This window comes from Cyprinodon tularosa, unplaced genomic scaffold, assembly GCF_016077235.1.
Source record: "Cyprinodon tularosa strain WSP-4 unplaced genomic scaffold, ASM1607723v1 ctg47, whole genome shotgun sequence".
NCBI lineage: Eukaryota > Metazoa > Chordata > Actinopteri > Cyprinodontiformes > Cyprinodontidae > Cyprinodon > Cyprinodon tularosa.
Genome location: NW_024039196.1, coordinates 1,588,659 through 1,600,833, shown reverse-complemented (window position 1 = coordinate 1,600,833; position 12,175 = coordinate 1,588,659). Strand labels below are relative to the sequence as shown.

At 35.7% G+C, this 12,175-nt stretch overlaps 1 protein-coding gene across 17 annotated transcripts in view; it reads left to right on the top strand.

The window, feature by feature from the left end:
* The first annotated feature begins 5,500 nt into the window (after nucleotides 1-5,500).
* Nucleotides 5,501-12,175, top strand: part of obscnb (obscurin, cytoskeletal calmodulin and titin-interacting RhoGEF b) — a 93,119-nt gene continuing 86,444 nt past the window's right edge. For 8 of the 17 annotated variants that reach the window (XM_038301540.1, XM_038301541.1, XM_038301551.1 and 5 more), the window contains exons 1-2: nucleotides 5,508-5,787; nucleotides 8,047-9,140. In XM_038301540.1, coding sequence (XP_038157468.1) covers nucleotides 8,066-9,140 — 1,075 coding nt within the window. In that variant the 5' untranslated portion in view covers nucleotides 5,508-5,787; nucleotides 8,047-8,065. Of the gene's footprint in view, nucleotides 5,788-8,046; nucleotides 9,141-12,175 lie in introns of all 17 variants that reach the window. The other 9 variants (XM_038301549.1, XM_038301543.1, XM_038301550.1 and 6 more) reach the window with 3 other exon arrangements.

Here is a 12,175-nt window from a genome sequence, read left to right as displayed (position 1 = left end):
TCAAGTAATGTATATTTTTATTGAATAATTTCACACTGAACATCATAGAAAACAGATTATTTTTTTCTTTTGTAGGAAATATATTCACTGTTTTTACATATTGCTTATCAATTACTGATGCTGCTGCCATCAGGACTTTGCACTTTACTAAACTGCTAGCAGCGAGTCTCTTTTTTTGTAATCATTGCTGAGTTTATTTTTCTATGTGTTTTGCTGAAGTACCTAATTTCAAACTACTTTTAATCTACAGAGATGGACAAATCTGTGTTTTCCATGCTATTTCAAAGAGTTAATGTTACCATGCTAATGAGGTACCATCACCTTTGGAAGTGTGCATATGTTACTTTTTCATTCATTCAATTGGTTTCACACTAAAGCATTCATTTAGGTTGTTTATGTAACCTGAGCACTCAGATTCTGCAGTTTCTTCCCATTACACCCGTCCTCTTTTGTGAAAAAGAAATATATATATATATATATATATATATATATATATATATATATATATATATATATATATATATATATCAGACATCAAAAAAATTAAGTAGGGCTCTACATCCTGTAATAGAGACATACAAGTTCTTTAAAATACATAATTGCAATACAAAAATGTCCACTCATGATTATTTGTTGAGTCTAACATGCCAGTCTTTAATGGGGGGGTCTTAAGAGAAAGGCTGTGCTCTGTAATATTCATCTGTCAAGAAAAAAAGGAAGTCGCCGAAACTCTTTTTAAATTTAAAATAATTATAGATTCTTATAAAGATTTAGAGGGATTAACTTTAAAAGTACTGTTGGGAATACTTATAACCATATCACAGGCTATTTCATTAAAAACTTCTCTAATGGATAATATTTTTCTTTACTTCTTAAGTATTGAGCAATTTAAGGTGGGTTTTTAAACTGCAGTGGGCCTACTCCAAAGTCATTGAAACTTTTTTCTATGTATGTAAACAAGTCTCTCTTATCTGTTTCTTATTTGACATTATATAAAAATAAATGTAGTTCAGTAAAAGCTTTTGTAATGAAGACCCACCAGCACATCCTGGTTTTGCTCCAAAGTAGATTCCACCTGTGAAGAAAACTAAATGTTCAGGATTTTCATGAGAAATTTTCATTTTTTTTCTTGAATAGCACATTTGTAAATCTTGAGAATTAGGTAGAGATTATATTGTAAGGCATAATAAATGAATAGTTTTTCATCTCAAGCCTATTCTCCTTGGTTATATGTCTGTACTGTTTTTGATTTTTATTTGTCTGTTAAATTGAACCTTCACTTTTAACTTGGGGAGAACATGTGCGCCATCTGCTGTTCATGCAATGACACCGTCCTCCTTCAAGAGGCATGAAAATGTTTTAGAGGTAACATGAATGTTTGGGTCTGTTAACATGAGACACCCATGACCTTTGTCTTTGAAATGTCTGAAAGGTCAGATTGAGAGCTATGTAGTTCACAGGGTAAGGCGATTTCTACCTCCAAACGCATTAAGAAGATATGCTTTAATGCAAGAGTAGGCCTGGTGCATTTCGTTTTCACTGCTGTTAACTGTTGAGCTTTAAAGTCTTCTAATGTCTATGATATACATAAATATACCTTATAGTAAGCAGATCGTCTGAAAATTGAAGGTAAAAAAAAAATCTAATCACAAAATTGGGATAGGATAATTTAAGTTTTCATAGATCATTTTGTATTCTAGCTCTTTACATGATGACAAAAATAACCCAAAAAGCTTTCAACAACCAAAGAGTCAGTGATCAGTTGTGGCCGCCTCTGTATGTTCTTTCTGGGGTATGCAAACCAGAGGCTGCAGCCAGAACAGGATGAGGCAGAGACCAGCAACAACGGTGGATTAGCGTCTGCTAGAGTTTCGAAGAGGTTAAATGAGTGTCCAGGCGGCCTGCTGCTGTCAATCATGAGACCCAGAGGGGAAAGCCCACTCTAGAAGACTAAGAAATGAAATACCACAAAAGCAAGGAATAGGCAGTAGTGGGCGAAGTACACAACAGTAGTACCTGAGTAAAAGTATGATACCCATTGTCAGATCTTATTCAACTAAAAGTAAAAGTTAGTCAATAATCTACTCAAGTAAGAGTAATCAAGTACTCACTTTCAAAAATGCTTAAGTATTCAAAAGTACATGCAGATTACATTTTCTAACATAAGTACATTTCTGTATAGTTTTCAGAGTAATTTTAAAGCACTGTGTAAATTTCAGAAACAGACAGGTGCATTGATGCGTAGAACCACCTGCTACAGATTCTACACCACCTGTAAAGAACTTCAGCATAAAAATGCCTAAATAAATATGAGGAAAGCTGTTTTGGTATTTTTTATTATTCAAATTAAAAACAAAAAGCATTGTAAACATTGCAGTGTCCAAATAATCTGTAAAACTCCCTGCATAATTATAATAAAGCAATTTATATGCATAAAACAAGCGGAACACTATGGCAATAGCCGTACTGCTCCACTTGTGAAAGCAAAATCTGTTGGGCTTTTTTTGGCATCAAGACAATTACTCTTTTGCCACATCACCACACAGGACACTGTAAAAAAAAAAAATTAAAACAAAAAGAAAACAGAAGTGTCTTGATTCTCCTCACACTTTTACCATGGAATTAAGGTTTTAGGTTGAATTTATCACCGCAAACAAACTACAACTGTGCTTTGAGACTCATCCTACTAAACAACTTGGCCACATGGCAACAAAACACGCCTTGTTAAAATGTATAAACTACAAACAATATCAGCCCTGAGCTTCTCACATTTGTGGAATGGCATTACACCTCTAAAACAGTGGAGCCCAGATTCAGTCCTAAGGGCTGCTATCCGCCATTTTGAAATTTAATTTCAAGAAAGAAAATCAGCAACAGCTGATTAAAAAGTTAAGCAAGTAACTAGCAGCTTCCTAGAAATGGAGTGGAGTAGAAAGTACAATATTTGACTTTGAAATGTAGTGGAGTGACACTACATTTAAAAAAATTACTCAAGTAAAGTAAAGATACTGTAAAAAGTACTTAAGTACAGTAATCAAGTAAATGTACGTTGTTACTTTCCACCACTGGGAATATGGTCTCACAGTGGAAGTATGGTTGATAGATGAAACATAAGAAATGATCCAAGCAAGGTAGAGGGTATGGATGGAGGGGAGTTATTCGTAAGGTTCTTTATATCCTGTAACCTCAAATTTCTGTACATTTTTCTCAATTATTTAATCATGTTAAAGATACAACAGACTATAGAAATGTACTGTAGTTTATCAATATCAAACACTTGCTTAGTATGAAGTCATACTTTAATTAGAGATCTGGTGCTTAGATTGCAGCTGTCACAATAGCAACTGTGGGAAAATAGCATACCACAGCCTCCCTGCAACAACCTTATTATATACACATTTTTCTATTATGAGGAATTAGACTGAATATAGAGGAGTCAAAGAATAGGAATAGAGCAGTTTGACTACAAAGGCAATAATATTGATTTGAGATTTTAAACATAGAAACACAATCCCGAAACTCAAACATGGTTGAGGTTGCATCATAGCTTACTTGTGTTTTGTTGCAAAAAAGTGGAATGATTGAACTGTACGTCTGTCTTTATGAAAGGTTTTGAGCAAGCTGATGAAAAAAAATGAAATTATGACCTTTTCTTTATAATGGAAAATGTTTACCTAGTTACATTTTTTAACAGGCAAATTTAGCCTTCACTCTATTTTACGCTTTTTGATTAAAGGATATGTATTAGAATTATTTCCTGTTGTTTTCAATGGTCCGTATCATTTGCATGTGACTCAGCAGGATTGGGCATTTAGAGAAATTTGACAAAAATATAGATGTCTTCCATCTGCCTTACCTGCACTGCATCAAAGACATTGTTTGTATTAACCAGTGAGAACATTAAGATCTATTCCTGAAAAGGTATGAAGTGGGCTGAGAGGTCAAACCAAGACTGGATAAATTGATCCTTAACTTTTTTGGACAATTTAGAGTCAGCTAAAACTTACCTAAACTTTCCAAAATGGGTTGTAAAATTGCCTCAAAAGGCCTGATATGAATGGCATGTTTTGAGCACAAGCCAGTCTACACAAAACAAATTTAAGGTCCACATATAAATCAACCACGTTAGAGACAAAATAGGAAAAGTCTGAAGCTTCCCTCACACTGAGCAAAATGTTAAATTTGGGGCCACCAATGCAGTGCTTGCCGGCACCAAGTGGTACGTTTTAATTTTATTCTATTCTATTCTGTTGCCCTTCTTTTTAAACATATTTGCATTTATTTAAAAATTACAATGTTTAAAAGAAAATTAGAATAATAATTAAAAAGAAACAATAAAAATCTGTTTACTACGTATTTATGAAGTTTAGGTGAATGCCGACCCCTCCAGGTCAAAGGTATTGGTAGCCCTTTCTATGACTCAGTACCCATGAAGTAGCCTTAAAAAGGTTGCTGACCCCTGCCGTATATCAACAGTGTGCAGGAACCTCTCCCTGCACACTGTTAACCTTTAGGTGTGTTGAGATTTTGCTTTCCCTTATTGAAAAGTTTGGCGTTTGAATAAATCCGATCAAGATTATATGTTTGTTTTTTTTTGTCAGAGATTCTGTATTCAGTATTGATCTCTAGTATAACAGAAACTCCAGATGTGCATATGAAATATGAAGTGTTGCATGTTCTTATAAAATATATACTACTGTACCAGTAATAATTACTATCATACATGTCATACATTTCATTTTGTCCTACAGGCAAAGTATTTTCACAAGTTAATAAAAAAAAATAATACACCCATATTTTTGTGCTTTTTTGTTTGCAACTTTTTGAAAATAAAGATGTAATTTTCGCAGCCTAACCTTTGACCTCAAGTATACCAGACATAACTACAGCAAGCATCATGTGCGACTTCTCCTTTTTTGTTTTGGTGCTACGAAAAAATGGTGTGACTGTTTTTAGTATATTTACCTACCTTCAGTGGACCAACAGGCTGGTCCTAATGTGGTGGACCACCATTTTTAATGTCAGTTTAGAAGTAGCTGTGAATTAACTTTAGATTATGGTTTGGATTAGGAATATACTGGTAATGGTTAAGGTTAGAGTAAATGTCAGGATTAGCCATAAATCCAATAACAATAACTATGTGTATACATAAATGTATATGTACATGCATTATTTACTTTAGTTAAATGACCTGGATAATTTTTTTTCATTTGAAATTAGCAAAAATTTGTGTTTGTACATTAAGGAATGAGGATTTACGAAAGGTTTTTTTTTTTAGATTAATTAATTGATTGTAAAAATCAATAGATTTGAGCAATTAATAAAAAGAACAATCAGGTGCAGCTCCAGTTCTGTGTGATTTGTTCAGCTGGGTGTAGCTTGCAGCAGTGACCAACCCAGCAGAGGCCGACCGGGGTCCCTGTTTCCCTTAAACCTGCCTGTTCAACAGAGGCCTTCTCGTATCTCTACTGCAAATGACAAGGTCTATTTTGGAAAGGAGGCTGCACCAAACCCAGCACGTCAGCTATTTGGCATCATGAGCTCCTGGAGAAGAAAAGAAAAAGGAGTCTAGTCGACCTCCCACCACAGGAGACTGGGGGGCTTCCATCTTTCTGGATTTCCTATCATTTCACGGATATTTGTGCAAAAAGAAGATACGAAAATTATTTGGGGGTTGGAATTATTACACTCTCTAACTTGACTGGATTCTTAACCGGGAAATCTTAGTAAAAGCCAAAGGTCAGATGTCTCATCTGCTAAATTATCTGAGAGGCTGAAGACTTAAAGGTAAATAAGTTATTTATTATAAGAAATCAAAAATAAATCAATCTGTCTTTATATTTATAACTGCATATAGATGTTATAAGGTTGAATAATTGTTCTCCCTTAACAACTACAAATACAATTAATGTTTGCTCTGGCCACAACAGGAAACGTTACAAATTTAAAGTTTTGGTTTTGTTTATGTGATTTTTCTTCTTACTTTGGAACTTCTTCCGATCAGCTCTATAAAGTGTCATCTACTTTATATTGTTTATTAAAGTACATTGTGGTTTGTGCTTATCTGGCAGATAAAGATGGCCTGAGCTGGAAATAAAGAATGTTTCCAAAGTAGCAGCTTTATCAAACAGCCCTTCGTTTCTACAAATGGAAATGTACAGAGACAGCTCCTGACAGCTGAGGTTATTTTTGGGACAGGCAGTACGAGTGACAAAGGTGACAAAGCTGGCAAATGGCAGTCTTTGAAAGGCACCTATCCTCTCTACATGACCTTGTTACATGGGAATTTAGTTGTTGTTTTTGTATTAAACAATTGACCAGGCTGTGTGGCTTTAATGAGGCTGGTTTTATGTATGTCTGCAGAGGCGGAACTGGAACCTGTATTAAGTTACAGGAGCTGCCAACTATAAATATACCAGTCTTAACTGTAGTTTAATGCACAAAAGTTCTGTAGAGTACACAGAAAAATCTGTAAAATGAATTGTGTTTCATTAAGCTTTGGTAAACTTAATTTACTCTTAATTTGATATTGAAATATAAAGTAAAGTTTTTAAGTGAAAATTTGTATTACTGTTTGTTTTCTGTCATAACTGAAATGTTTTTCATTATTTTGCGGACCTTAAACATATCAGTATAGGTACCAATACATATATCTGCTCACTGAGACATTTTGTTTGCTTATGTTTTAGAAAATCCTAAAATATTAAAGCAAGAATTAAAATATGGAAATGTTGTTTTCCTTGCAAGATAACACTGGTTTATAGATGGCCATTCTTACTTTGCGTTTTACTCAGTTTTAGAATATATATTTCTTTACATAATAAGGAATACATTGTTTAACACAATTACATATTCTGATTATTTTCCTTTATACAAATCTTCTCCATAAAAGTAAAGGCAGAACTTACAAAAAAAACATTAGATCTGTTAATTAACATTTATTTACATACTTTTAATTAGATCCCAAATCTTTTTCTGTTTTGTTATTAAAATATATATCAACCCTGATGCTGTGACTGATAATTGATTGTTGATTCTTGTTAAGTGTATTTCAATTTATCTTTTGCAACTATAATATGTGAGGAGCTCATTTTTTTCAAAGAGTTTTGAAAAAATCGGTTTTCAAACAACCAGACACTCTCTAGGGATAATTAATCAAACAATGCTGAAGAATTCAGTCCAATTTATATTTTTCTTTTAACGTGACTTCTGCCATCAATCATCTTTAATGACAGAGTAAAATAAATCCTATGGGGAAAGTAAGATTTAAAATTTGGCCATTTTACTTAGTCTATGTTCTGAGATGCTTCTAGAAAAAAATGTGAACAGATCTGACTGTATTATCTCTATAAAGTGCCTTGAGATTACATGTGTTATGAATTGGCGCTATGTAAATATACTTAACTGAATTGTAAATAGTATATTTAAAGGCAATCTCATTTGGGACACGTTTACTCATGTCTTTGGAGTTCCTTCAATGGATTTGGATTTTATTCCTCACTGTCAAGGCTGTGACTTTCAGAAGTTTGTCTGTGAAAGACCCATTTTGACCTTAAGTGTAAGCAAAAATCCAAAAACAACAACTTCAAGAAAAAATAAACAGCAAAGAAGTAAATGTGGTTTAGGGCTGTGAAGTTATCGAACAGATTCTCGGCATATAATTGTGTTTTAGCATTGACATGGTGATTGCTGAGCAGGGTAGAGATTGATATACAGCAATTAAATAATGAGGTCCTTTCTCAGATCTTTGATTCAGTTTATTTTCATATCTGACTGACTTTCTGATACTGGTAAGCAGCCCACGTCTTTGCTTTGCTGGTGATAATGGTCAGCAGCCAGGAAATAAAGAAAAAGTAGTTCTGCATTAAAGATAAATTGTTAAACACGTAATTAGTTTTGGGAATTATTTGAATGATGCTTTTTTTTTTCTTTTGTGAATGAGATTCACTGGTCACACCTATATAAATTTGTCTGTAGAATATTCATTTGCGTTATTTGTATTTTGTAGTAGTATTAATACTATGATATCTACTTTATTCATCATAGGAGTAAAAAGAAAAAAAAAATGGATCAAAACCTGTTTGGAGGAGCCCCCAGGTTCCTCACCCGTCCAAAGGCTTTCACAGTGGGTGTGGGGAAGGATGCCACACTCAGCTGCACTGTTGTTGGCAGCCCAACTCCTATAATCACCTGGGAAAAGGACAAGCTTAAGCTTTCGTCCGGGGGCCGTTTCAAGACTGTGGAGGATGGAGACATCTACCGTTTGACCATCTACGACCTCACACTGGAGGACAGTGGTCAATATATGTGCCGAGCCAAAAACAGCGTTGGGGAAGCTTATGCTGCTGTGACCTTGAAGGTGGCCCTCCCGACAGAGATGTCTCAGAGGGCCCCAGTTTTCATGGTGAAGCCAGCTTCCACACGTGTGGCTCTAGGAGGAGATATTGTTTTCCAATGCCGAGTTGTGGCTCACCCAGAGGCCAACTTTGAGTGGGAGAAGGACGGACGTTACCTAGGTGAGACAAACCGCATCAAGATCATGTCAGACAGCGACAGCAGCACCTTAAAGATCCAAGGTGTGCGCAACCTGGATAGTGGTACCTACATCTGCAGGGCCCAGAACTCTGTGGGGCGCGCACAGGCTGCTGCTGCTCTGGTGGTGGATGCTCAGGATGCCCGCCACATGTCTGCAGACAAGAGCACCTCTCTCCTTTCTCATATGCAAAAGCGCAAAGAGGAAATGAAGAAGGACATCTCCATCTACCGCACTGAGGAAAACAGCTCCCTCTCCACAGCCAAAATAACCAATGCCCTGAATACTGTGAGTCTGGAGCATGAGCTGAGGGCTTCAGCACTGGCAAGTCTACCTAAAGGTGTATTCACCCGCACCTGCACGGTCACTGAGGGCAAACACGCCAAACTTAGCTGCTTTGTGACAGGTCACCCCAAACCACACATCATCTGGAGAAAGGATGGGCTGAACATCAGCGAGGGACGCAGGCACGTCATTTATGAGGACCAAGCCGAGAACTTCATCCTCAAGATCCTGTACTGCAAGCAGAATGATAATGGTCTCTATACGTGCAATGCAACCAATATGGCAGGGCAGACATATAGTGCTGTACTGGTTACAGTGAAAGGTAAGATTTTTAAATTGCTCACTTAAAAAAAAAAAAAAAAAAAAAAACACTTTTAAACTTCTGTAATTTTGGGCTGTCCCTTTAAAGAATTACAACCCCAAAAAACTATCTGTCATAAAATATTCATTTTAAAACATCCTGACCCAAAACTAAACATAATATTTTGATGAACAGACAAAAGTAGTACCATTTATCTAAAGAAAAATAAGAGTGGTGAGTTTTAAACAAAAAAACACAGTATGTTCCAACTGTTATAGTTATTTGTTTTCGTTTTATTTCCCTGGTTTAGAAGAAAGTTCATTCAGTCACTCTTTCTTCAATGAAACCTCCCTTATTTAACCAAGTGTGGGGAATTGATATTCCTAGAAAAGCTCTTTATTTTTCCTATTAACTATTAAATGATTGGAAAACCAACAAATAAAAACTTTTCTTTGTTGTATAGGCTGTACATGCATAGAGTAGGTCACACAAAATCCTTTTAAAGACCTCAAATGTTCTCTGGTCCTCCTGTTGCTTCAAATATTCAGCTTTGGACCACAAAGTTGACTAAAAAGGCGTATTTGTGTCCACCGGCACCAATTCATAGTTCACTATTTCTGTGTATTTAGATACCATGAAAATGGTATCTAAATACAAAACTCTTGTAAAACTCTTGATATACACATCATTTTTACTGTACCTCAAAAGGCAACCCAATTGCCGCCCTTGGTACTTGTACCAGATTTGAAGGATTATGAAGATGGGTCTTTCTTAAAGCTTAGGTATTGTAGATGAAACTGTAGGCCCTAATTCTGCACTGTGAGCTCCAGATCACCACACATTTGCTCTTCTGTGGAACACAAAAGAAGGCTGCGAAGGAAGATCATTTGCTTAGAATGCTATAATCATCCTATTCATTTTACTGAACAGTTTTGATTCTGTGTTGACAGCCATAGTTGTGATGTTTAAAGTCACAATAAAAGTGATATTCTATGTATGACTGTAATTACCATTTTATATTAATGTAATACACCCTAAATGTACCTAAATGTCAACGGCCGTAGATTACATGGGTAAATTCATCATGGCCCAATGAGAGGTGTTGTGTTTCATCTATTTTCTGCTGGTGATGACTAGTTCACGGTTTCTCAGATGGACTTGGCCTTCCTGAGCCACACTGACGCACTGCAAGTGACACTTCTTCCAGGGAGAAACTTGGCTCACAGAATGAAACAGTAGAGTTGTAGAACTGTGTTGCTTCATAACCTGCATGCAGTGTAATGATGAGTGATCTAAGGATGATGCAGGGCTCATTAGAGAAACAATTTATTCGAAAACAAAATTTATCGAAGAAACAAAGTCAGAATGGGTGATATAATATTCTCTTTAAACAGCAAAAAAATACTTGTAATGACAACAATTAATGTTTGCAGATTTCAATATTTGATAGTATGGTTCTATGATGTTACCTTTATGTCTAAAGAAAATATTCTTTTATGAGTAGGTTTTTTATAGCACCTCTATTATATGTATTCAGCAGAGTAAAATATATTATGTAATGAGTAAATTTTGGTTTTAGGCTAATGTTTGAGTTTGTCCAATACACTGATTAATTTAAAAAAAACCTTTACTCACTCTTTTATCTCAGTAATAGGTAAACTACCAAATGTTATGACAACCTTTAAGTCTATGTTTGTGAGTAAGGACTAAAGTATAATATAAAGTATTTATATAATCTGACAAATAAAGAATAAAAACAGGAATCTATAAATAAAAATAGAGAACAGTATCTCTGAAGTTGGTTAGATAGGTAATGTACGTATCAGGTGATGAAAGGAATTATATTTCAATGATTCAGGGAAATGTAAACAAGGCTTACGTTTGAGAGCTATTCAGTCTGATTATGCCCTTATCTAATAGACTATGGAAAACATATCAAATGAACATCTATGTAGAGTAGCAAGTGATTTTTAATAAACAGAGTTAAACTTAAACCAAAATACAGTACTTGAACTGCAGCCCCTAACATGTTTCTAAAACAATTCACGCAGAGTTGAAGCTGTTTTTAATATCTCAATTAATTCTCTGTCTGCAGTTGTAGGAAAGATAGAGTGAGTCACTCTTTTTTGCAACCATTTTATAACAAGGGAAATCGGAAAAAACATCTTTGGAAACTGGTGAGCCCTCTGGCTCAGGTTTCACTGCAGGATGGCCACCCAAATGGAATGAAAGCACTCAACAAGGAGGTCCAGTGCAAATGACGTGGTGTATATTTATTTACAGTGCTCTAACCAAAAAGTGCAGTAACAAAAAGACTTTCCAAAACATAAACAAAATCAACACGATGGTTGTTCAAAATAATAACTAATAATAAATCTAAGCACAGAGAGCAATACCTCTTTTGAACACGACAGTCTCAGGCACCAACCTTTCTCCTAGCATCCAACCCACAAACTGAGGAAAAAGTAGGGTTTTTATACAAACAGACATAATTGGCAAATTGCATGCCTACTGGACTAAATCACTGACTGATTGGATGAGACCACTATGCAAGAAAAAAAAGGTACAGCTGAAACAATGCACTACTTCATTTTCACTGTTAAATTACATGCCTAAGCAATCTACATTAACCACATTACTGTATGCATACATTCAATAAAACACATTTCTCATTACATCAACATTACACCTAAAAATAGCATTTTAAATGCATCAAACACTCAGTTTCACCCCGTCAGGTAATCAAAGCCTCTGATTGGCTGAATGAGACATAAATTATTCCCCTACCCACAGTTCGTGTTTCCCAGGGGAGGAGAAGTTGTCGGACCAGGAAGTGTGTGTGCGCGTTTGTGTTTGTGTGTGCAATGTGTGGAAACTGGAGCGGTATGGGATTATGGAGCGATATCGGCGGGTACCTCACCGAACGCTGCGATGGCTGGTCACTCAGGTAAGTACTGAAAGTTTTTGGAGTGTTGGCGTGACAAAGAGCTCTCATATGCGGTTGCCGGCTCCGCGAGTGAAAGTCTCAGATTCGTGTGTGCGCGCTTGTGTATGGA